Below are 26,826 nucleotides of genomic sequence, written 5' to 3'. Positions count from 1 at the left end.
TATCGCCTTTCCAGGGCTCGCCCAGAGCGTCCGGGCATGCCCGCTATCGCCTTTCCAGTGCTCGCCCAGAGCGCCCGGGCATGCCCGCTATCGCCTTTCCAGTGCTCGCCCAGAGCGCCCGGGCATGCCCGCTATCGCCTTTCCAGGGCTCGCCCAGAGCGTCCGGGCATGCCCGCTATCGCCTTTCCAGGGCACGCCCAGAGCGTCCGGGCATGCCCGCTATCGCCTTTCCAGTGCTCGCCCAGAGCGTCCGGGCATGCCCGCTATCGCCTTTCCAGTGCTCGCCCAGAGCGTCCGGGCATGCCCGCTATCGCCTTTCCAGGGCTCGCCCAGAGCGTCCGGGCATGCCCGCTATCGCCTTTCCAGGGCACGCCCAGAGCGTCCGGGCATGCCCGCTATCGCCTTTCCAGGGCTCGCCCAGAGCGTCCGGGCATGCCCGCTCTCGCCTTTCCAGTGCTCGCCCAGAGCGCCCGGGCACGCCCAGCCTCGACTTGCCAGGCCGCAGCCAAACACGCCCGGGCAGGTCCAGACTCGCCTTTCCAAGGCTCGCCCTTGACACCCGAGCATGCCCGGTATAGCTTTTGCCGGGCAAACTTCCCGACATAAATGTGTATATATATTGTTGCCCGAAAAACGGGCTTGTCAGAATACCTGAGCTGTTTTGTTTCAATAAAGCAACTCGGACGAATTCCGTCTTTGGTCGCGTCAATTCTTTCGACTCGCGTTGGAGCGCAGTTCCTTCAGTACTTTACATAACGTTAATAGGAATACATGCCCGTGTAGATGGGAAATACAGTTTGTTTGAAATAAATCACAAATATCAGAAGAAAGTTTTTAAAATTTAGAACTATTCTCACTCAGAGTTAAACATCACCGTAATATTATGCGGTTGCTTCAACGTTTTCGGTGAATTATATGTCATTCCCATCTACACGGGCATGTATTCCTATTAACGTTATGTAAAGTACATAAATTGTGTGGATTACATCATTTGTGGATGTGATCAATTGCCAGTAACCATTTTATATAACTGAATGTGCAGGCGCAGCATCTAACTCAATATGTCGAAATGTCACACACATCCATGCCCGTGGGATTCCCACGGGTGGGAATCCCACGGGCATGGATGTGTGTGACGAATTTTAAATATATGTCGACTGTTATTTTAGGCGGTGTATTTTCGTTTATCATCATGGCGCGATTTAAAAAAATATATCTCTGCATTTTCCTCTCCAATACCTCCTCACACTTTACACACACACCGGCCCATGTTTACATATACACACACACACACACACACACCCACACACGTACATCGACACACATGCACACACACACATATGCAAATATGTATACACATATGTATCCACATATATGCACATTATACACCTCCACACACACACACACACACACACACACACACACACACACACACACACACACACACACACACACACACACACACACACACACACACACACACACACACACATACAACAACAACATGCATTTTAAGGCCATTTTCCCTGCGAGAGCGGGGGTTAGCCTACATACACATACACACACATATATACACACACACACACACATATGCACGCGCACACACACACACACACACACACACATATGCACGCGCACACACACACACATACACACGTACACACACACACATACACACGTACACACACACACGTACACATGTCCCACATGTTTTTATCCCACATCCCACATGTATATACATATTTAAAGTGTACGTGCCCTTCCCCCCTCCCCCGCCCGGCAACGCTGGGTACTTCTGCTGGTAACTAATAAAATAAAAACGAAGAAATATCTCTCGGTAATTTCATGAAACTCGGTGGAATTGGATGAAATTCGCTTGGTGAATTCACTCGGTGTATTCGGTTCGGCTCGGTTCACTCAGTTTAAAGAAAAAGCGATAATGTCGACATGTTGCCGTCTGTGTCATGTTGGGCGGTGTATGATACTTGTTGGCTGTTGGGCGGTGATATGGTGTATTTTTAAAAATATATCTCTGCATTTTCCCACGTTGCTGACACCGAGTCGTTCTTCATCGACTGTGTCATTCATTTTGGAAATGGAAGTTTCCACGCAACGCATGAATTGTCACGAGTCAAGAGGAAGTGTCTCGTCATCATCAAATGACAAATATATTACATTGTGAAAATTAAAGATTTCAAATAAACCTATTTGATGTGTATGCGCAAATAACTAATAAATAAAGAAACGAAGAAATATCTCTCGGTAATTTCCTGAACCATATTTTACTTCCGGCTAATAATGTTGAATGAAATAAAAACGAAGAAATATATGTCGTTTTGTGATGACTGTCATCAAAAGTAAACGGTGAATTCATTCGGTTCGGCTCGGTTCACTCGGTTTAAAGAAAAAGCGATAATGTCGACATGTTGCCGTCTGTCATGTTGGGCGGTGTATGATACATGTTGGGCGGTGTATGATACATATTGGGCGGTTGTTGGCGGTTGGGCGGTGGGCGGTGATATGGTGTATTTTTAAAAATATATCTCTGCATTTTCCCGCGTTGCTGACACCGAGTCCAAAACCATCGATAAAAATGAAATCATATGGTGAGTTAGATTGGAGATAAAGGCGTGAGAGAGACTCAATGGCCTTGAAGTTACAGGCCTTTGAGAATTAATTTCGTTCTATAAACGGCAACTTTCATCGGATTTTCTTCCCGTTTTTTTTCAACCGAGTCTAAAACTATGTTAGCGACTGTGAAAAATGAAATGATATATCGAATTTGATTTGAAATAAAACTGGGAGAGAGAGCAAGACACCACGGGCCTACAAAACAGGCCTCAAAGCTATGCGAGTTAATAAAATGGTGGATATTTGTTTATATGAAGCGAAGCCACTCCCAGAATGGGTGGAGCTATGGGTGGAGCTACTCTGCAAACCGAGTAAGCCACACCCCGGACAGACGCCCAACAGACAGACAGACAGACAGAATCATCTACGGCTATTATAATATAGATATACACAAGCCGAAAGCACTCGGCGTTGCCGGGTTCTTTTTGAATGAATTTACTACTATAATTCAGCTTTTACTCGCGGCCGAAGAAGATTGACTACTCTAATTCAGCTCAGCTTTTAATTGTGAAATGGGCCCAGCCCATCCGAAGCGGCCTCGCCACCTAGCCTATAACCTTCCCGGGGCCCGTCCCGACATTTTTCGTTCTTTTTGAATGGATTTACTACGATAATTCAGCTTTTACTCGCGACCGTAGAAGATTAACTACTATAATTCAGCTCAGCTTTTAATTGCGAAATGGGCCCAGCCCAGCCGAAGAGGCCTCGACCAGCCTCGCCACCTAGCCAATAACCTTCCCGGGGCCCGTCCCGACATTTTTTGTTTCAGAGGTTTCCTCCTATATTTCACCGTTCAGGAGATTAGGGAGTGCAGACAAACAAAAACTTTTTATATACAGACTTGGCATTTAATATGGAATATTTTTTTTTTCTTGACTTGGGTTTACTTTCTTAACTCAGTATATCAATCTAGTGAGTTTCGGTTACACTTTGGTGATTTATTTGTTAAAAGAACCATGTCACTGATTGTCTGTCGCAGCAAGAAGTCAACAACAGGATTATATTACAGGTGGCGTGGCAAAATGTACGGACAGGTGCATTTGATGATTGGCTTCACAGTCGGGTATACAAGGGTTGTTGCGTTCTGTATTAGTGGAAAACAACTGCTGCACGTCTCCAAAAGTTATTGCCGCTTCCTCTGGAGATGGTCCGTCAACTCGACAATGCTGTTTGTCATTGAGTGGTGGCTTTACGAAATTACGGCATGAAACAGCGTGCTATTGCTCGGCAGTATGGCATCACTGAAGGTCAGGTGTCAAAGATCCTGAAACGAAATGCTCAGAGGGGTGTCCTTACTCCAATACCGAGGCCAGGACATCCCCGCAGAACCACAAGGAGGGATGATCGCCAGCTGCACCGGTTAGTCCGCAATGGCCGTCCCAAGTCAGCTAATCGGCTTAGGGCTGAGTGGCAGCAACTGACAAATGTGCCTGTATCCAGAAGGCTAGTCAACCAACGACTGGTTCAAGCAGGCTATCGTGCCAGGCGTCCCCTGAGAAAGCCACGCCTGACCAGACAACACCGCCAGCGCCGATTGCAGTGGGCCAGAGAGCACCGTCAATGGCAGTCAGGACACTGGAATCACGTGATCTTCAGTGACGAGTCTAGATTTCTGGTCTATCATCAAGATGGTCACGTCCGAGTGTGCAGACAAGTGCATGAAGCCTACAACAAAGATTGTATAGTGCCAAGAGTCCAAGCTGGAGGTGGTGGGGTGACCGTTTGGGCTGCTTTTCATGCAGGGGGCAAAACTGACCTGGTTGTTCTGAATGGAAACCTGAACCAGTTCAAGCACAGGGCCATTCTGGAAGAAACATTGCTTCCATTTGCTCATGCAGCCTTTCGAGGAAACGTCGTCTTCCAAGATGACAATGCACGGCCTCATCGTGCTCGCATGATCAAACACTTTCGTGCTGACCGTGGTGTAGAGCATATGGAGTGGCCTGCCATGTCCCCGGATATGAATCCGATAGAGAACTTGTGGGCAGAATTAACGCGTCAAATCGACCACTTGGACCAGCAGCCGACCTCTGTGCGTGAATTGCAGCAGGCTATTGTCACTGCATGGCAAGCGATTCCTGTCCAAACCTTGGCAAATCTCGTGAACAGCATGCCTCAACGTGTACGTGCTCTCCTGAATGCTCGTGGGGGTTACACGAAGTACTGAACTGTAATTTTACTGTCCGTAATCCCAGTCGCAATTTAACTTTTGTTTTTGTTATTAAAATTTTTTGGCTAATGTGCAAAATAAAGAGATACTTCTGGAAAACGTACAGAAGTTTAACACAGTACTGTCCATGAATTGAGTTCGATATCAGTTTACATCACTTTCAAGGATCAATTTATTTGTTTCGAAATGTCAAATGTGGTTTTTGTTTCTTTTAAAGGTGACATTAACAAAATCTAGAATAATTTCAACATAATTCCAATGAACTTTTGGTTCTAAGACATCTTGAAAAGTAAGTTCACCCCCACAAAAAAAAAATTCCATATTAAATGCCAAGTCTGTATATATAGAAGAAGAAGATACGTAGAAGATAGATATATAAATATATATACACATACATATATATATACACATACATATATATATACACATACATACATATATATATATATATATATATATATATATATATATATATATATACATATATATATATATATATATATATATATATATATATATATATATAGTGCGTATCAAAAAAAAGGTAATCCGAATCCTCGGGGTTAATATGCAACGGTTATTTAGTTTGACAATTTAAATGTGGTTTACCAATTATGAGGAGATCCTCAGCTTTCCATTGATGCCTTTCATGCATCATTGCTGTCACACATGACCGAGTACATGTTCATTAAAAATGACAAGTTCAAATCGCATTTTTACAAGTTTGGCTAATCGGTGCAAGACAGTTTTAAATGGACGCATTACTTGTCGACTGCCAAGTTGATTATGTAAAATTGTTAAGCTGGTCTGGTAATCGTCGGTTGCACCATCCTTTGTTTATTTTTTTTTTTTTTTTTTTTTTTTTTTTGGTATACAAGATCGAGGCTCGTGAAAGAGCGAACATTAATCACACAGAAAGACAAACCGACACATAAAACATATAACATCGGGAGCGGTAGACAAGATGGGGAGAGAGGGGGAAGGACACAAACACAACATTTGAGAGCAGGGACCGAGAGACATGGAGACATCGAGAGATCTGAGAGAGGGCGAGGGCTTTGGGGGGGGGGGGGCATGGGAAGGGGGCGGTGGGAGAGGTATAAAACATATGGACACTGCCAGGACTTCCAGGAAAGAAGTTGGAATTTCAAACAAGGTGGATCTGGGGTGAATTAGCGGGGGTAGAAAAGATCAAGGTTTTGGATGGGGGAAGATAAGAGATGGTGGTGAACAGCTGTTTTAAAGACCTGGAGGGAGGTGGGTATTTAAGATGGAGGGAGGTGGAAAGACCTGGAGGGAGGTGGTTTAAGATGGGTATTTAAGATGGGCCTACAGTGTATGGGTTTAGAGACAGTCTGGGTCATTGAAAAGATGGTTCAACTTACGACTGAACAGCGGACCTTCGTGGTTACAACCTTTCACCAAACTGGAAGTTTGCAGCGAACTCGTGATGCGTTCAGGGAACGTTTCCCAGAACGGGAGCTCCAGCAGCCAAAACCATCTGGGCGAATGTTGGAAAATACCAAGAGCGACAGTGACCAAGTGACCAGTGACTGCACTAGCCTCAACCGCAACAAGGATAATTCTGGTAGGAGGCGCACTGGGCGATCGGAAATGAACATTGCACTAGCCTCAACCGCAACAAGGGGAATTCTGGTAGGAGGCACACTGGGCGATCGGAAATGAACATTGCAGCAGTAAGGCAGCAAGTTTTGGAGCATAATCAGGATACCAGCGCAAGACGAAATGGGACGGGATTGCCTTCGGCAACATTCAACCGAATCACAAAACTGGACCCTCCACCAACATCCATATCGGAATCACATCCGGCATCAACTTACGCCAGGGGATTTTGCCAGGAGGCTGGTGCTTGCCAGATGGTTGATAACACGTTGCGAAGCAGATGTCAATTTCCTGCGGTATCTCGTTATCGGCGACGAAGCTGCTTTCGCCATGGACGGCAAGGTCAATTCCCATAATGTTCTTGAATATGTACCGACAGGACAACCCCCAGAATTTAATTTTGACACCAACATGAATCGACAAAAGTGGACTGTTTGGTTGGGACTTTGTGGAAGTGGTCAGGTGATCGGACCATTTTTCTTTCAAAGGCATGTCAATGGTAACAGGTATCTGCAGATGATCAATGATGAAGTTTTACCGCAGCTGGAGGAGAACTTTGGGCGACAGTTTTGTGGTGTCTTCAGATATCTCTGGTGGGCCCAAGACGGCGCCCCAGCACATCGTCTTATCGCTGTCCGAGATCGACTGAGGGAACTCTTTGGAGACCGAGTCATCGCCCTCAACCATGCAGTGAAATGGCCGCCAAGATCACCTGACCTCACACCATGTGATTATTTCCTTTGGGGACATTTAAAGAACAAGGTGTTCGTAACTCCTCCCCGTGATCTTGATGAATTGCAGGGCCGTATTCGACATGAAGTGGATGCTTTGCGCAATCACCCGGCTATGGTGAGACGAAAAGTTCAGGGCATGCTCCGCCACTGTGAGCTTTGTGTTGAAAGGGGAGGTGGACATGTTGAAGGTGTGGGTGCATAAAGGCCAATCATTCCTGAGAAAAGTTCACATCTGACGTTCATTTTGCACCAATTATCCTGACTTGCATCGATTAGCCAAACTTGTAAAAATGCGATTTGAACTTGTCATTTTCAATGAACATGTACTCGGTCATGTGCGACAGCAATGATGCATGGAAGGTATCAATGGAAAGCTGAGGATCTCCTCTTAATTAGTAAACCACATGTAAATTGTCAAAATAAATAACCTTTGCATATTAACCCCTTGAATTCGGATTACCTTTTTTTTGATACGCACTGTATAATACATATGCATACATATATATACACACTACATGATCAAACGTATGCGGACACCCCTTCTAATTAGTGGATTCGGCTATTTCAGCCACACCCATTGCTGACAGGTATATATAATCAAGCACACAGCCATGCAATCTCCATAGACAAACATAGCAGTCGAATGGGCCATACTGAAGAGCTCAGTGACTTTCAACGTGGCACTGTCATAAGATGCCACCTTTCCAACAAGTCAGTTCGTCTAATTTCTGCCCTGCTAGAGCTGCCCTGGTCAACTGTAAGTGCTGTTATTGTGAAGTGGAAACGTCTCGGAGCAACAACAGCTTAGTCGCAAAATGGTAGGCCACACAAGCACACAGAATGGGACCGCCGAGTACTGAAGCACGTAGTGCGTAAAAATCGACTGTCCTCGGTTGCAACACTCACTACCGAGTTCCAAACTGCCTCTGGAAACGTCAGCACAACAATTATTAGTCGGGAGCTTCATGAAATGGGTTTCCATGGCAGAGCAGCCATACACAAGCCTAAGATCACCATGCGCAATGCCAAGCGTCGGCTGGAGTGGTGTAAAGCTCGCCGCCATTGTACTCTGGAGCAGTGGAAACGCATTCACTGGAAAGATGAATCACGCTTCACCATCTGGCAGTCCGACAGACGAACCTGGCATTGGCGGATGCCAGGAGATCGCTACCTGCCACATTGCATAGTACCAACTGTAAAGTTTGGTGGAGGAGGAATAATGGTCTGGGGCTGTTTTTCATGGTTCGGGCTAGGCCCATTAGTTCCAGTGAATAGAATGGAAATCTTAATGCTATAGCATACAATGACATTCTAGACGATTGTGTGCTTCCAACTTTGTGGCAACAGTTTGGGGAAGGCCCTTTCCTGTTTCAGCATGACAATGCATCCATGCACAAAGCGAGGTCCATACAGAAATTGTTTGTCGAGATCGGTGTGGAAGAACTTGAGTAGCCTGCACAGAGCCCTGACCTCAACCCCATCAAACACCTTTGGGATGAATTGGAATGCCGACTGCGAGCCAGGCCTAAGCCAGGCCTAATCTGCCTAGGAAACACCGGGATGACAGTTTATACCTGGGTCGGGATTCAAACCCAGGCTCGACAGCTTAGAGGTTAGTGTGCATACCTTTAGGAGTCTAGGACATTCTGGCAGCCCACGAAGTTCAACAACAAAGGCGTAATTTTAAATGCCCGAAGAGTGAAGGTAGTCATATATGACTTTCTTCACAAATGGTGCATTCCGTTAGCAAGCAGCTTGCTTGTTGTGTTCCGTTAGCGAGCAGCTTGCTCTGTGTGTTCCGTTAGCGAGCAGCTTGCTCTGTGTGTTCCGTTAGCGAGCAGCTTGCTCTGTGTGTTCCGTTAGCGAGCAGCTTGCTTTGTGTGTTCCGTTAGCGAGCAGCTTCACACCGTCTCCAAGATCCAACTCAACATTTCCTCCATCTGCAGCTCCCTCTGTGCACACCTTACATTTGAATGTAGCTGCCACACTGGTTAATGACCCTCTCAGACCACTACATTTTTGATGAACCCACTCAGCGCACATTGTACATTGAATGGAGTTCACTCCGACACCCTTCCTGCACACAGCACATGGCCACTTCCCAGTTCTTTCCACCTCACCACATGCTTTACCACTTGCCATCACCTTCGTCTTTCCTATATTCACCTTCAGACCTTTTGTCTCCATACTTTCCTTCCACTTGTTCATCTTTTCCTTCAGTCCATCTATACTTTCTGCAATCAACACCAGATCATCTGAATACAACAACTCCCACGGTAAACCCTCCTTTACGGTCTGAGCTAGCACCTCCATCACAGCTACAAATAGTAGTGGACTTAGTACCGACCCCTGATGCACTCCCACCTTCACCTCAAACTCAACACTGTTCCCGTCCTTTGTCCTTACAGCTGTGCGTGCTCTTTTGTACATTGCCATCACAACTCTGATCAACCATTCCTCCACTTCTAACTTCCTCAATGCCCATGTCAATACTTTGCATGGAACCCTATAAATAAAGACTCTATGGAAATAAAGAGTACAAACACAGGTAACTCCATGGCTATTCAGTTTGTTCTTACCTGGATTGTTATTGTGTGTTACATGGTTCTCCAGGCACTAATTACATTATTAGCCTCCATTGGACTTTGTCCGAAATGGGGCTTCTGGATTTGATCTCGCGCGTCCGTGTGTCTGCAACTATATCTCGGAGATCGTGTATGGACCGATTTTGTTCATACTTGGCACACAGACAATACATGATGGTATACATATGCACATCATTTTGTTTCACAATGCAATCAAAGGCGGGCGACTGGCGGCCATTGTAGTTGTAGAAAAACCTGATGTTGAACACGTCCTCAACTATTTATCGGACATGCATTTGCCGATGTCGTTCAAACTTGGCACACAGATAATGAATGATGGCTTACATATGCTGCATGTAAGATGGTCATTCTTTTGAGATCAGAACAAAGATGGCAGACTGGCAGCCATTTTGTTACTTTTTCTTTTTTTTGTTTGTTTACTGAATCGAGGCTCGTGAAAGAGCTAACATTTACTTCACAAACAAATCAACCAGACAAACAAAATATATAAAAAGAGGGAGCGGAAAACAAGATGGGGAGAGAAGGGGAAGCACACAAACACAACATTTGAGAGCAGGGAGATGTGTGGAAGGGAGGCCTTGGGGGGAGGAGGCGTGGGAAGGGGGGGGGGGAGGGTGGAGGGAGAAGTATAAAACACAAGGACACCAAGGACTTCCAGGACAGAAGTTGGTATTTCAAAAAAGTGGAATTGGGTTGAAATTAGCGGGGGTAGAAAAGATCAAGGTTTTGGATGGGGGAAGATAAGAGATAGTGGTGAACAGCTGTTTTAAAGACCTGGAGGGTGGAGTGGGATTGAAGAGAGTGAGGGAGTTTGTTCCAGAGGCGGGAGAAAAGAGGAATGAAGGAGTGAAGGTGAGCAGAGAGTCTTGATTTTGGCAGTTTGACCATAAGAGGGTTGCAGGCAGATCTTGTGCGACCTGTAGGAATATTTGCGGGACAGAGCCCAGAGAGAGCTGGGGGGGCAAGGCCAGAGAGGAGTCGGTAGAAGATGGAAAGACCACCAACCTGCCTGCGGTGAGTGAGTGAGAGGCCCTTGGAGTTGGCTTCATCGCGGGAGATTCCAATGATTCTGAATGCTTTGGTTTCAACAGCGTGAAGACGAGCTAGGTGTGAGGCAGGAGCACCAGCCCAGAGGGGAGAGCAGTATTCCATTGAGCTGCGGATGAAAGCCTTGTATATGGTGAGGAGCTCAGGTGTGCCAAGGAAGGACTTCGCACGACGGAGGATGCCCAGTCGGCGACTGGCTTTGGAGGCCAGATTTGAAATGTGGTTTTCCCAGGAAAGATCATGGCAGATAGTGAGACCCAAAAGCTTGAGTGACAGAACTTCTTGGAGAGGATTATTCAGAAAGTGGATGGGAGGGTTGTCCAGTCGGTCTTTTCGGAGAGACATCGTAAGAGTGTGAGATTTGTCAGGATTGAAAGACATGTTCCACTTGTTTGCCCAGTCTGTGATTTTGTCCAGGTCTGCAGAGAGTGAGGAGGCAGCAGACTGCCGATCTGAGGGATGAAGAATGGAGCGACAGAGAGTAGAGTCATCAGCAAAGAGATACAGAGGATTTTCAAGAGATTCAGAGAGATCATTGATGAAGACCAGAAAAAGCACAGGGCCCAGAACACTGCCTTGTGGAACTCCAGCCTGAACAGGAAGAGGAGATGAGAGAAACCCATTCAGGGCCACACGTTGACTACGACTAGAGAGGAAGTCCGCCAGCCATGCGTGGAGATTTCCATGGATACCAAAAGAGGAGAGTTTGGTGAGCAGAGCGGGGTGCCAGACCGTATCGAAGGCACGTGATATGTCAAGGGAGACTGCTCTAATTTCCTGTTTGGCATTGAGGACCTCCATCCATTGTTGAGAAAGCAGAAGCAGCATGTCCAGAGTAGAGTGTCCAGGTCTGAAACCAAATTGATGATCAGAGATCAAGCCATTGGAGAAGAGGAAAGATTTCATATCTGAAGCAATGATGGATTCCATGACTTTGCTGATCATTGGGAGAAGGCTGATTGGTCTGTCGTTGCTGGGATCTGTTTTTGCACCTTTTTTGTGCAAAGCGGTGATGTTGGCAGATTTCCAAGCAGATGGAAGATGACCTTGAGCAAAAGAGAGGGTGAAGAGAACAGAGAGAGGGAGTGAAAGAGCGGAAGAACAGGATTTTAGGACCCGTGGGCTGATGCCGTCAGGTCCAGTTGCAGAATCCGTGTATACTTAAACGTGTATCCAACAATTTCTCGGACATGCATGGTCCAATTTTCTTCAAACTTGGCACAAAGACAATGCATGAGTATACATAGGCAGAGTGTGGCTACTGTTTGGTATTATCAAAAAATTGAGGAAAGAAGCAGAAGTGGAAAAGACAGGACAAAGACAGGAGGGTAGGAGAGTGTGGAAGGAGTGAGGGAAAAAAACCATCATATGTATAAGAGTATTGAGGGGTGGCAGAGCAGAGAGGCATGAAGTTAACAGCAGATAAGCGAGATTTTAATGGAGCACATGTTGGAGATGTTAATTAGGGATCACATTTAAAGAACCATTTCAATAAATTCAAACTAATTAAATATAGTCAGCACTGACTTACCAACGGGAGTGTAACTAATTTATTGTAGTTCTATGAAGCAGTTTCTGATTGGGTGGATGAGGGAAGGGCAGTGGACATAGTACATCTTGACTTTCACAAGGCATTTGATAAAGTACAACCATAGGAGGTTGTTAACGAAGGTGAGAGCTTGCGGAGTGGCTGGTCAAGTAGCTACCTGGATTGGAAACTGGCTTGGTGATAGGAAGCAAAGAATGGCTGTGAGTGGGAGGATGTCTAGCTGGGAGGATGGATGTACGACTGTACGTAGTAGGGTATCTCGGAGATCAGTCCACTGAATGAATGAATGAATGATTTGGATTGTGGGGTAAGAGTCATTTTTCTAAACTTGCAGACGACTCAAAACTTGACAGTAACATCGATAACAGAGAGGAGGGAGGGAGGGGAGGGGAAGGGGTGATCAGACCCAGGAAAGTGTAGATACGTGAATAGATTGGCAGGGGCAGTTTAACATATTAAACAAATGTAAGGTGCTGGGGATGATGGGTACGAACAATGAAGGTTGAGATTACGTGATGTAAAGGGCAATCTTGGAGTGCGTCACACAGAATGATCTGGGGGTGGTAATATATATATGGGAGGTAAGCAGACAGGACAATGCCAAACAGCGACAGGTAAAGCTAAAGGGGTTTAGGTTGAATTCATAAGGGGATAGATTATAAAGCAAAAGAGGTAGTCTTAACACTACAGGAATGTAGTGAGGGCCTCATCTAGAACATCGTGTTCACTTTTGGTCACCACAGCTGAGGAAGGATGTAGCTGTCATGGAGAGGGGTTGGATTGATACAAGATAGGGCATGGGGTTATTAGATTGATTGCAGGCCTAGCTAAACTGAGCTATGACTCGTGGCTGAAGGAGACATGATTTTATACATTAGAAAGGACGTCATTTGCTTGAGATGTTTAGGATAATGGAAGAAGATAGGTGCAGAAGAGTTTTTCAGCAGAATAGACAGTGACAGGACATGGGGCCAGAACCTGAGGGTAAATAGAAGAAGAGAGCGAGGACAGAAATAAGGTAGGGGTCTTACAGGTAGTCCCGGCAAAGGTAGTGCCAGTCGAGGGAGTACATAGGTTTAAATTGGAATTAGATATGTACCTACGAGCAGTACTTGTAGGTAGCTTGTATATGGATGTGTGATTGTGTACATGTGTAGTTATTGTGATGTCTGAGAAAGGGTCTCATCAAATGAGTCACCCTAACATAGTATAGTCTTCATACCCTCCATCCCCCACCACCCCCACAAAAAAATTATACAAATAATAATACTAAACTTTTAGTTTAAATCTCAATTTTATTTGCATATATAACATCTCCTCCCTACCCCCAGCGAAGTCGTCTCCAGCATGATGGATTTATTTGAAATGCAGACATAATGGGCAAAATGGCCTCTTCCTTTCCTTCATCAAATTACCTTGTTACCTCCGACACCAAAGGTGGATGGAGGTTATGTTTTCATCCCTGTCTGTCTGTCTGTTTGTCCATTTGTTTGTCCGTTGTGAACATAATATCTCAAATGGTTGTGCACGGATTCGGACGATATTTGACAGAGATGTAGCGTATGTCACAACGACGAAATGATCAGATTTTGGTGAAGATCCGGATTCGGATCCGGCTACGAGAATTTTTAAAGCGATTCTTCACCATTGGGAGATTGGGCCAAAAACGATACATAGCAGGATATCTCAAAAAGTTGTGGACGGATTGGACGAAACTTGGTGGATCGGTTGGGTGTGGGACAAGGAAGAATCGATTCAATTTTGGTGAAGATCCGGATCCAGCTCGTAGAATTTTAAAAAGTGATTCTTCACCATTGAGTGATATGGCCAACCAGGTGGAGGTATGATCTCTACTGAGTGCCGTTCTAGTTATTCCTTGTTTGGTAAGGAAAAAGGGGTTTGAAGGACATACTAGTTGGCGGAGCAAAAGGGGGTGTGAGCAGGGTAGGAAGGTTGGGAGTGGGAATTAAAAAAATGCTGCCATTTATTTTCCCCTCCACAATTAACAGATGGCCCTTGGGAGCAAATGAGTGACAGCCTGTTGGATTATGGGAACACTATATATGATTGTAATCATGATCAAAAGGCTAAAGCAACAATGTGTTGCGTGTGCTTGCTATCTCAAGGCAAAGAAAAACTTGATGCAGAGCAACGCCTAGAATGGTAAAGAAAATAAACACAACCATTGTGCGGCACGGTGGGGGCAAAGGGCAGAAGGGATCATGGAGGATGCGAGGAACATGTGGCACGGGGTAATATAAAGATAGACACACGCGGGAAAGTGGGTTTGGGGATGTGTAAAAGGTAGTGGGGGGGGGGGGGGGGGTACGGGGTAGGGGGGCAGCAGAAGCTGCAAGTTTTTTATTAAATAAGATGAACAACCAGTCTAACACATGTCTATCAAAATGGAATGAATGAATGTAGAAGGAAACCACGATGTATTTGGGAGGAAAATATTAATCAATCATAGGGCAGGGGAAGAGAAAAATCAAGGGAGAAGGGGGAAATGAAGTGGTGGGTAAGATAGAAAGATTAAAGGGGGGAGTTTAAGAGAAAAAGGTAAAGGGAGGGAGGGGTGTATTTGGATCGAGAGCGGAAGAAGGGGGAGGGTCATCATATGGTTTTATCATGAATACACTCAGCCAGTTTGATGGCCGGAGATAGGTGTGGGGTTGGCAGGGGTACTTGGGGGGTGGTGGGGAGGGTTGGGGGAGGAGTATGGAGAGAGGGGGTAGGGAGAAAGAGAGGAAATTAGGAAGTGATGGCATGGAAGTGGTGGAGATGATGCAGAGAAGGAAGTTAGAAGTGTTGTGTGTGCAGGAGACGAGATGGAAAGGGGACAAGGTGAGGAGGTTGGTGGGAGGGTACAAGCCATTGCACAAGAGAGGTGATGGAAGGGGTAATGGCGTGGAAATAATAGTATCGGAAGAGATCAGCAAGCAGGTGGTCAGAGCGGAAAGATGGGAGGGACGGATAGTTATAGCATGGTTGGTAATACAGAGGCAAAGCTCGTGTGTTGTGTCGATATATGGGCCACAAACGGAAAGGAATGGGGCAGAAAAGCAGGAGTTCAGGGACACAAAGTAGAGGATGATGCGAATGGTTGAGCTGGAAGTGATGCTGTGTATAATGGGGGATTTCAACGCACATGTGGGGGTAGAAGAACCGCGTGAAGAGGATTGTGTTGGTAAATTTGGAGGGGGATAGAGGAATGTGATAGCCATAGCCAGTTCGTTCTTTCAGAAGTGCGGTCTTTCATATCACGTGCCTTCGATACGGTCTGGCACCCTGCTCTGCTCACCAAACTCTCCTCTTTTGGTATCCATGGAAATCTCCACGCATGGCTGGCGGACTTCCTCTCTAGTCGTAGTCAACGTGTGGCCCTGAATGGGTTTCTCTCATCTCCTCTTCCTGTTCAGGCTGGAGTTCCCCAAGGCAGTGTTCTGGGCCCTGTGCTTTTTCTGGTCTTCATCAATGATCTCTCTGACTCTCTTGAAAATCCTCTCTATCTCTTTGCTGACGACTCTACTCTCTGTCGCTCCATTCTTCATCCCTCAGATCGGCAGTCTGCAGCCTCCTCACTCTCTGCAGACCTTGACAAAATCACAGACTGGGCAAACAAGTGGAACATGTCTTTCAATCCTGACAAATCTCACACTCTTACGATGTCTCTCCGAAAAGACCGACTGGACAACCCTCCCATCCACTTTCTGAATAATCCTCTCCAAGAAGTTCTGTCACTCAAGCTTTTGGGTCTCACTATCTGCCATTATCTTTCCTGGGAAAACCACATTTCAAATCTGGCCTCCAAAGCCAGTCGCCGACTGGGCATCCTCCGTCGTGCGAAGTCCTTCCTTGGCACACCTGAGCTCCTCACCACATACAAGGCTTTCATCCACAGCTCAATGGAATACTGCTCTCCCCTCTGGGCTGGTGCTCCTGCCTCACACCTAGCTCGCCTTCACGCTGTTGAAACCAAAGCATTCAGAATCATTGGAATTTCCCGCGATGAAGCTAACTCCAAGGGCCTCTCACTCACTCACCGCAGGCAGGTTGGTGGTCTTTCCGTCTTCTACCGACTCCTCTCTGGCCTTGCCCCCCCAGCTCTCTCTGGGCTCTGTCCCGCAAATATTCCTACAGGTCGCACAAGATCTGCCTGCAACCCTCTTATGGTTAAACTGCCAAAATCAAGACTCTCTGCTCACCTTCACTCCTTCATTCCTCTTTTCTCCCGTCTCTGGAACAAACTCCCTCACTCTCTTCAATCCCACTCCACCCTCCAAGACTTTAAAACAGCTGTTCACCACCATCTCTTATCTTCCCCCATCCAAAACCTTGATCTTTTCTACCCCCGCTAATTTCACCCCAATTCCACCTTTTTTGAAATACCAACTTCTGTCCAGGAAGTCCTTGGTGTCCTTGTGTTTTATACTTCTCCCCCCCCCCCCCCCTTCCCATGCCTCCTCCCCCCAGGCCCTCTCCCTTCCACACATCTCCCTGCTCTCGGATGTTGTGTTTGTGTGCTTCCCCTTCTCTCCCCATCTTGTCTTCTGCTCCCTCTTTTTGGGTATTTTGTTTGTCTGGTTGATTTGTTTGTGAAGTAAATGTTAGCTCTTTCACGAGCCTCGATTCAGTATACAAAAAAAAAAGAAAAAAGTGAGATAGTCACAAAATAGTTTACAGGAGTGGACAATAGCGAACAGAGTTGGATTTGTTGGTAATGAGGAGGCAACAGTTGTTGAAGATGAAGGACTGTATCACAGTAGTGGGAAACACGTCACCACCTGGGATGTACCTGTGTCATTTGTTGCATGCATGGAAAAAATTAGGGATGTCAAGAACAGAGGTCGGAAGATAAGTTGGGGGAAGTGCAGGGATAACGTCGCTGTCAAGTAAAAGGGGAGGGTGAGGGCCAGGTACGACTAACTTCGCGAAGAAGCTGAACGGTTGTAGGAGAAGTGGAATTACAGAGAGGCATTTAGGTGAATTGTAGAAGTTTTGGCTGGAAGGACATCAGAAAAGGTTGCATTGTCTCGGGATATAAATCAGGTATGGTGCATGGAGGAAATACCGAAGGAAGTTAGTGAAAAAATGAGATTTGGAAGATGATTGAGAAGATCAAAGCTAGAGGTGAACACCCAGATGCGGGCTTGCTACACCTGTATGGGCAAAATAAGAAAGCAGCAAGGAGAGCTGTGGATAAGGCGAGGAATTATATGGAAGCGGAGGGGTACAACAAGTTAGAAGAATTTGGTGGGAAAAATATCCTCTATAAATTGAACGGGCAGTTGGTTGAGAGGCCGGCACCAAGCAGTTGAGGGCCGAGGAGCTCAAGAAAGAGCGCAGCTGGTTCAGAGGCCAGCAACAAGCAGTTGAAGGCCGAGGAGCTCAAGAGAGAGCGCAGCTGGTTCAGAGGCCAGCAACAAGCAGTTGAAGGCCGAGGAGCTCAAGAGAGAGCGCAGCTGGTTCAGAGGCTGGCAACAAGCAGTTGAGGGCCGAGGAGCTCAAGAGAGAGCGCAGCTGGTTCAGAGTCCGGCAACAAGCAGTTGAGGGCCGAGGAGCTCAAGAGAGAGTGCAGCTGGTTCAGAGGCCAGCACCAAGAAGTTGAGGGCCGAGGAGCTCAAGAGAGAGCGCAGCTGGTTCAGAGGCCGGCAACAAGCAGTTGAGGGCCGAGGAGCTCAAGAGAGAGTGCAGCTGGTTCAGAGGCCAGCACCAAGAAGTTGAGGGCCGAGGAGCTCAAGAGAGAGCGCAGCTGGTTCAGAGGCCAGCAACAAGCAGTTGAGGGCTGAGGAGCTCAAGAGAGAGCGCAGCTGGTTCAGAGGCCGGCAACAAGCAGTTGAGGGCCGAGGAGCTCAAGAGAGAGTGCAGCTGGTTCAGAGGCCAGCACCAAGAAGTTGAGGGCCGAGGAGCTCAAGAGAGAGCGCAGCTGGTTCAGAGGCCGGCAACAAGCAGTTGAGGGCCGAGGAGCTCAAGAGAGAGTGCAGCTGGTTCAGAGGCCAGCACCAAGAAGTTGAGGGCCGAGGAGCTCAAGAGAGAGCGCAGCTGGTTCAGAGGCCAGCAACAAGCAGTTGAGGGCTGAGGAGCTCAAGAGAGAGCGCAGCTGGTTCAGAGGCCGGCACCAAGGAGCTCAAGAGAGAGCGCAGCTGGTTCAGAGGCCGGCACCAAGCAGTTGAGGGTCGAGAAGCTCAAGAGAGCGCAGCTGGTTCAGAGGCCGGCACCAAGCAGTTGAGGGTCGAGAAGCTCAAGAGAGCGCAGCTGTTTCAGAGGCCGGCACCAAGAAGTTGAGGACCGAGGAGCTCAAGAGAGCGCAGCTGGTTCAGAGGCCGGCACCAAGCAGTTGAGGGCCGAGGACCTCCAGACAGATCGCAGCTGGTTCAGAGGTCGGCACCAAGCAGTTGAGGGCTGAGGAGCTCAAGAGAGATAGAGCAGAGACATCCTGGGTGGACGCGGCACATCCAGAGAGAAAAGGGACTCGACGACGCCAGACAAGCTCGTACATGTCGAGAGGCTACGGGGCCCGGAAGTGCCACGGCAGACATGTTTCTCTTTCCCGCCAAGAGCCTCGCCATGTTCCTCTCCCCGCCCAGCCAGCACCGACCCCACACAGGCATCGTGTGGGCATCAGGTTCCTTCTTCATTCTCTTGTGACCTCGGCCTGTCTGAATCCTAGTGGTGTCAGTGAATGACGTAAGATAAAGTGTAAACCATTCAGATATCATGGGGGCATGGGTATAATCACTGAGCCCTCAATCCTTTTCTAAACGGGGAAATTGCCGTCGGTGGCAAATCTCGTTAGACGTTCTGCAAATCGGAAACCAAAGAAAAGATCTGTTCAGCTATCCCGGCGGACGGTGTACCGTGTCTGAGGACCATCCGTTGATAAATTGGTGATCATTCGTGTGGAAGATTTGACCAGGTGTCCATTCTGTGGGCCACAACACAATAAACAGTATACACCAATTTAAAGTAGAGCGAAGTCGACGTCACGCCATCTTAAATCCCCACGCTTCTCACCAAAAGCAAAATTGACCGCTCGCATCCACTCCGGACAAAATTGACCGGACATAAAAATGTTTTAAAATGTGCCCATATTTGCATGTTGGGTAATTGACCTTTCGACCCTGCTCCAGGAGGCGGGGTCAAAATGATTCTGCTCTCGCGCCTTCTTGTCATGTGGTAACCATAACTACCAGTACCAGGTTTGGTGAATTTCTGCACAACCGTTTAGGAGGAGATAGCATGACGGATGGACAGACGGACACAGACAGACAGACACAATTACAATATCCCCCAGTTTTTGTTTTTTTAAGCGTGGAAATATAACCACATCAAAGAATGACAACAAATGTACAGCATATGCATGTTCACGCCATGGTGAATCAGACAGTCCATGGACAAACACTCTCAGACAATACATACGCACTCGCACAGTACAGACACACTCAGACAGTACGTAAAGACACACAAGGATGTTACGTACACACGCAGACAGTACATACACACTCAAAGAGTACAGACACACTCAAATGGAACAGTATGTGCAGGCACACATGGACAGTACGTACAGACACTCTAGGACAGCACATACGTCATGCTAGCTGCGACAGCATGGACACACTCGGACAGTACATACACACTCAAGACAGTATGTGCACACTCGGACAGTATGTACACACAGACAAGGACAGTACGTACAGACTAGGACAGTACAGACACACTAGAACAACATGTGCAGACACACAAGGACAGTATGTACAGTCACACAAGGACAGTATGTACAGTCACACTCGGACAGTATGTACAGATTAGGACAGTACATATACACACTCGGACAGCACATACACACTCGAACAGTGCAGCCACCCTTGAACTATGTGCAAACAAATTTGGACAGTACATACAGACTCTGACAGTATGCACAGACACACAAGAACAGTACGCACACACTCGGACAGTATGTACAGACAGACAAGGAGAGTACGCACACATTCGGACAGTATGTACAGACACACAAGAACAGTACGCACACACTCGGACAGTATGTACAGACAGACAAGGAGAGTACGCACACACTCGGACAGTATATGTACAGACACACAAGGAGAGTACACACACACTCTCGGACATTACAGACACTCAGACAGTACATGCAGACACACTTGAAAAGTACGCATACACTCGGACAGTATGTACACACACTCGGAAAATACGCACACACTCGGACTGTGTATAGACTCGGACAGTACGCACAGACACATATGGAGAGTACACACACACACTCGAACGTTACATTACAGCCACTCGGACAGCTTGTACAGACGCACTCGGACAGTATGTACAGTCACACAAGGACAGTATGTACAGTCACACAAGGACAGTATGTACAGTCACACAAGGACAGTATGTACAGTCACACAAGGACAGTATGTACAGTCACACACGGAGAGTATGTACAGTCACACTCGGACAGTATATACAGACACACAAGGACAGTATGTACAGACACACAAGGACAGTATGTACAAACACACTCGGACAGTATGTACAGACACACTCGCACAGTATGTACAGACACACTCGCACAGTATGTACAGACACACTCGCACAGTATGTACAGACACACTCGCACAGTATGTACAGACACACTCGGACAGTATGTACAGACACACTCGGACAGTATGTACAGACACACTCGGACAGTATGTACAGACACACTCGGACAGTATGTACAGACACACTCGGACAGTATGTACAGACACACCGTACAGTATGTACAGACACACTCGGACAGTATGTACAGAAGCACTCGGACAGTATGTACAGAAACACTCGGACAGTATGTACAGACACACTCGGACAGTATTTACAGACACACAAGGACAGTATGTACAGCAGACACACTCGGACAGTTTGTACAGACACACAAGGACAGTATGTACAGACACTCGGACAGTATGTAGGCCTACAGAAACACTCGGACAGTATAATATACACAGACACACTCGGACAGTACCGGTATCTACAGACTGACAGGCATTTCAGGAAGAAGCCACAACAGGAGTGCAAAGCAGCCACGTAAATAAACTTACAAATCTCCGCATCTTCTTCTCTGGTGGAGACTTTCGGAGCCATCCCTGGCGGACAATGTCGCCGCCGGGTCGGACAGACATCGGGGAGAGGAAGGTCGATAGGAAGCCAGATAGGGACAGACAGAGGAGAGGGATCAGAGAGCCACACACACAGATAGGGACAGCCACAGAACCGCCTCCAATATCCTCTCTCTCTCTCTCTCCCGATATCACGGAAATGTTGTCTGCTCTTGAGCGCCCCTCACTGCCTCAGTGTTTGCTAAACATCCAATTAGCAATGACGACGGTTTACAACACACCATTCGTCAACAATTACGAAATGACGTCATCAAAACGCACCATGATTTCAATAACATTTTTCATCAACAATTTATTCAGAATCATGGCAGGATTGCACTACTACTACTACTACTACCACCACTACTACTACTACTACTACCACCACTACTACTACTACTACTACTAGTACTACTACAACTACTACCACTACCGCTACTACTACCACTACCAATACTACTACTACCACTACTACTACTAGTACCACTACTACAACAACTACCACTACTACTACTACTACTAGTACTACTACCACTACCAATACTACTACCACTACTACTACTAGTACCACTACTACAACAACTACCACTACTACTACTACCACTACTACTACTACTACTACAACTACTACCACTACCAATACTACCACTACTACTACCAGTACCACTACTACAACAACTACCACTACTAGTACTACTACTACTACTACTACCACTACTACTACTACTACTAGTACCGCTACTACTACCACTACCAATACTACTACTACAAGTACTACTACTACTAGTACCACTACTACTAGTACCACTACTACAACAACTACCACTACCACTAGTACTACAACTACTACCACTACTACTAGTACAACTACTACAACAACTACCACTACCACTACCGCTACAACCACCACTACAACTACCACTACTACTACTACCACCACTACTACTTTTAATACTACGACTACCCCTACTAATACTACTACTACAACTACAAATACTACTACCACTACCACTAGTACTACTACTACCACTATTACTACTACTACCACTACTACTAGTACTACTACACCTACAACTACAAGTAATACTACTACTACTACTACTACTACTACTACTAGCACGACCACCACCACCACCACTACTTCCACCTCATTTAAAGATCGTTTGCACCTTAGTTTTTTTAAAGGAGGGATGGTGACACCGCCATCCAACTCTGAAATACAACCTCACCACACCACTCCCCTTCCCCCCATTCCTCCCCCCCCCCCCACCCTACCCCTATCCCCCATTCCCCCCCCCCCACCCTACCCCTATCCCCCATTCCCCCCCCCCCCACCCTACCCCTATCCCCCATTCCCCCCACTCCCCCACCCTACCCCTATCCCCCATTCCCCCCATTCCCCCACCCTACCCCTATCCCCCATTCCCCCCACTCCCCCACCCTACCCCGATTATCTTATTTCTTTGGTATTTTTTTATTTTTGGACAGGACTCAAACCGCCAGCTTCAGAGCAAACGCACCAACTGCAGAGTCGGCCTCGATAATTAATTATATCGACTTAAATAATTTCATATGTTCGTATGAATACTTAATCATGAAGGACTCCAAATATAATAGAGCCTTATTTACTAAACGAATCCAAAGTTCTGATTGTATAAATTGTAGATCTTTCCAATATCACGTGACAGATTAGGAACGTTCGAGGTGTATTCGCATCATTTCGTTTGTTCGGCTGTGGTTCATCGGGCTCCTTTATTTGTTGTGTGTAAAACTTGAAAAGTACTGTACAGTATTAACGTGATAATTGCTCGCAATAAATACAGACTAGAAATCGACAAAGCGAAACAAACCGTGAAAAAGTGACTTTACTATGAAGTATGAACACGAAACTATATTCATATTGATAAATTCATACTATGTTATGTACAGTATGGCGATTATCTAGTTATCGCGTTTCGTGAAGTCGTGGCTCATTTAGATTTATACATATTTACATTGATGATGATGAGCCGATTATTTTACCATACCCTGCACAAAGGTAAGTAAAAAGACGCCAATTCACATCTGCGAGACAAAGTGTATGGGACATGGACATAATTATAAATGATTATCATACTTGTAACATGAAGCTTATGGACATACTTATACATGAAATTTATGGACATACTGGAACATGATGATTATGGACATACTTGAACAAGAAATTTATAAACATACTTGTGCATGAAATTTGTGGACATACTTGGACATTTAATTTTCGATATACTTGTACATTAAATTTATGGACATACTGGAACATGAAATTTATGGACATACTTGGACATGAAAGTTATAGATATACTTGTACATGAAATTTATGGACATACTTGGACATGAAAGTTATAGATATTGTTGCGAATATGGAATTTGACCTCCATATCCGCTTGTAAATATTCCCCTATCTTCTCCGATACTCCCCAACTCTCCCCTTACCCCATTCCCTAGTCCCATTGTCTGTAAACAACACCCATTAGAGCCGATCTTCCCCTTCATTCCCCCATTAAATGTCGTGCCCAGGTCCCCCGCACCACACGTAGACCATTATAGGAAATCTTGCTAGTTATTCTTAATCTATGTCAGTTAAGGACTTGTTTCCATTAATTATGACTCTTCGTTGCACCAGAATGTGATGATATGGCACCAGTAGGAGTTTAGGACCTTCCCATACCTCCCCGCATCTCTTCCCATCATCTCAAGCTCCAACAACAACCACAACAACAGCGGCTTTGCGTCCTCACTCCGGCTCGGTTGGCCGCCATTGAACATGTGCTCGACGGGGTTACCCAGAAGGGGGCTCCCTGTCGGCCCCTCGTCAAGGGCGGAGCCGGTAACCCCCGCACCCAATGAGAAGCCATGGGCCGATGCCATATGGGGCGGAGCTAACGAGCGAGGGCGTGACTCCCCGCCGGATATACGCGGCCCCGCGCCGGACGTGACGAGAGATGCGCCCCGAGCTTGAGACGACAAGACGCCACCCTCCCGAGCGCTGAGCGACCTCCCCGGCATCTCCACCAAAGTCGCGACCCACGAGCGCTGAGCGACCTCCCCGCATCTGCTGGACACCACCGTACGCGATTCTGTCCCTGAGCCAGGTGCACCTGAGCCATCGACTGCCGCTTTCCTGGCCATCAAACCCCGTGTGAGTGAGCCTTGTCCCGTTTATCTGTGGTCTGTCTAGGGTTAATATAAGAGTGTGTTTAAGTGCCCACCTTCCTATGTTTCCCTCTTGTCCCTGTAATCTAACCTTTTCCGCCTTAATATAACCTCCTCCGGAGGTCTTGAGAACTGAACCCCTGGTGTCGTATTGTGTGATTGTAATCCAGCCGTGTGTCTTCTTTTTCTTTCCTATTGAGCCAGCATAGCGCGGCTTCGTCGACGTTCGAGTACAATCGGGTAACTTGTACGGATACGGCGGCCATCCCGCTCGGCCCACCATACCATCAAAGTCGTATCTGTAACAATTGGTGTCGAGGAGTGAGATTGGACCCGGAGCGCGTTTACGCGCTCGAAATTATAACAGCGAAATTTGATTGTGTTTTACAAAAAAAAAAAATAATAATAAAAACCCGAATTTTGAAAGTCGCGCTATGGCGGATCAAGACGGCTGGGGTCCGGTAGGGGAGAGTGAGGTAGGGTCGATCCAGGACCAAAATGAGGGACGTGAGGAGAGCGAAACAGCGAGGGTAGCAGGCGCGCAAAATGGCGCCTCGCTGGTCACCGCGCCGGCGACCGTGACAGCGCCCCTGGTGGATCCGAACCTTTTCCTCCTGCAAATGGGGGCCCTTATGGACAGGCTAGAAGCCAAAATGGGACAAATGGGGAACCGGATGGATGCTCAGAGTGAGCAAATGAGGGTTGATAGTGGGCGATTAGAGGGCCAAATGAGGGGTACCGGTGAGAAGTTAGACAATAATTTTGAGGAGTTAGACAAGAAAATTGGGAAGTTAGACAATAATTTTGAGGAGTTAGACAAGAAAATTGGGAAGTTAGACAATAATTTTGAGGAGTTAGACAAGAAAATTGGGAAGTTAGACAATAATTTTGAGGGGTTAGACAACGGGATAAAAGAGGTGAAACATGGGTTAACGGGGGTAGAAAATAGAATGGCTGCCCAGGAGAATCAGATAGAGGGAGTGAAAAATGGGTTAGAGGGGTTAGAAAACAGTATGGAAGGCAAATTGAGGGACATGAGGGACCAAGCGGAAAGGGAAGTTAACCAAATGGGGCAGCAGATAGAGGGGGTCAGAATGGGGGTAGAAGCCAAACTGGATGCTCACAGGGAGGAAATGGAGCAGATGAGGGTGGCATCTGGGCAGGAGATGCAAGTGATGGGAGAGCAGATCAGAAGAGGAGTGAGTGAGGAGGTCGGAGGAGTGCGCGAGGAGGTGAGGCACTGTGAGGAGCACATGGAGAAGGAGGTGAGAAAGGGGACTGTAAAGTTACAAGGGGGCATAGAGGACCTGACGCAGGAGGTGGAGCAGCTGACGGTGGGACAGACGGAGTTAGTGGAGCAGGTTCAAAGGAACACTGCGGTATTAGGAGGTTTAAAGGCGACACAGAAAGAACTAAAAGATGACTTGGTAGCGACGAAGAGGGAATGTCAGATGGTACGTGAGGGACTGACAACGAGGTTGGACGAGGTGATAGAGGTAATGGAGACGAAGGACCGGCAGGTGAGGACGCACATGGAAACGGTCAAGGTAGCCTTGGAGGACGAGCTTGAGGAGACGTACCGGGGAATAAAAGAGGTGAGGCACAAATTAGAAGAAGTGGAAGAAGGGGTGAGCGAAATTAAGAAGCGACGGAGAGGGGATAACAAAGAGATAAAAGAGGAGATAAAAGAATTGGTCCAAAGTCTGTGTTTGGATCGTGATGTGCTCGTTAACCGGATGAGGGATTCGCAGGTGATGGAGGAGAAGCGAAGAGGAAGAGGACCCGGTGTAAGTGGTGACCAATATGGTCGTGCGTATGATGCGCCAGGTGATTTAAGAGGCTTGGGGGTCGAGATAGACCCGGGTGTTCGTGAGAGGCCGTTGGTGAAGTGTGCGACAGGTCTGGTGTGCGAAAATGGAGGTGTGCAAGAAAGTCCGACTCTGGGGTGTGTGAGGAAAAAGTGCGTGCCAAGGAGTGAGTGTGCTGGCGAGAGTGAGTCGGTCGTAGCGCGTGTGCGAGGGAGCACATGGAAGCGTGGTGTGGTGAGTGTTACAGAGGGTGTGACGGGAGAGTGTGCGCAGGAGTGTGCGCGAGAAAGGTGTGTGACGGACAGGTGCATGGGGAAAGA

The 26,826-nt window shown here is 47.0% G+C and overlaps 2 protein-coding genes across 9 annotated transcripts in view; one reads left to right on the top strand and one right to left on the bottom strand.

Annotated features, from left to right (window-relative positions):
- LOC137439602 (GRB2-associated-binding protein 1) overlaps positions 1 to 21,723 on the bottom strand; it is a 106,245-nt gene extending 84,522 nt beyond the window's left edge. For 2 of the 7 annotated variants that reach the window (XR_010986956.2, XM_068135513.2), the window contains exon 1: positions 21,450 to 21,723. Coding sequence is in view for 4 of the 7 variants with exons in the window: in XM_068135513.2 (XP_067991614.2) it covers positions 21,450 to 21,530 (81 nt within the window). In the remaining 3 variants the exon portion in view is untranslated. The remainder of the gene's footprint in view (positions 1 to 21,449) is intronic. The other 5 variants (XR_013621342.1, XM_068135514.2, XR_013621343.1 and 2 more) reach the window with 3 other exon arrangements.
- Positions 21,724 to 23,397: 1,674 nt separating this feature from the next.
- The window catches only part of LOC137439595 (ankyrin repeat and SOCS box protein 5), a 40,163-nt gene continuing 36,734 nt past the window's right edge, over positions 23,398 to 26,826 (top strand). Inside the window, exon 1 of one of the 2 annotated variants that reach the window (XM_068135499.2) lies at positions 23,398 to 23,544. The gene's annotated coding sequence lies outside the window, so the exon portion shown is untranslated. The remainder of the gene's footprint in view (positions 23,545 to 26,826) is intronic. The other variant, XM_068135500.2, reaches the window with a different exon arrangement.

Source organism: Myxine glutinosa, chromosome 14, assembly GCF_964187855.1.
Source record: "Myxine glutinosa chromosome 14, kmMyxGlut1.1, whole genome shotgun sequence".
Taxonomy (NCBI): domain Eukaryota; kingdom Metazoa; phylum Chordata; class Myxini; order Myxiniformes; family Myxinidae; genus Myxine; species Myxine glutinosa.
This window is presented reverse-complemented; position numbering and strand designations above follow the sequence as displayed.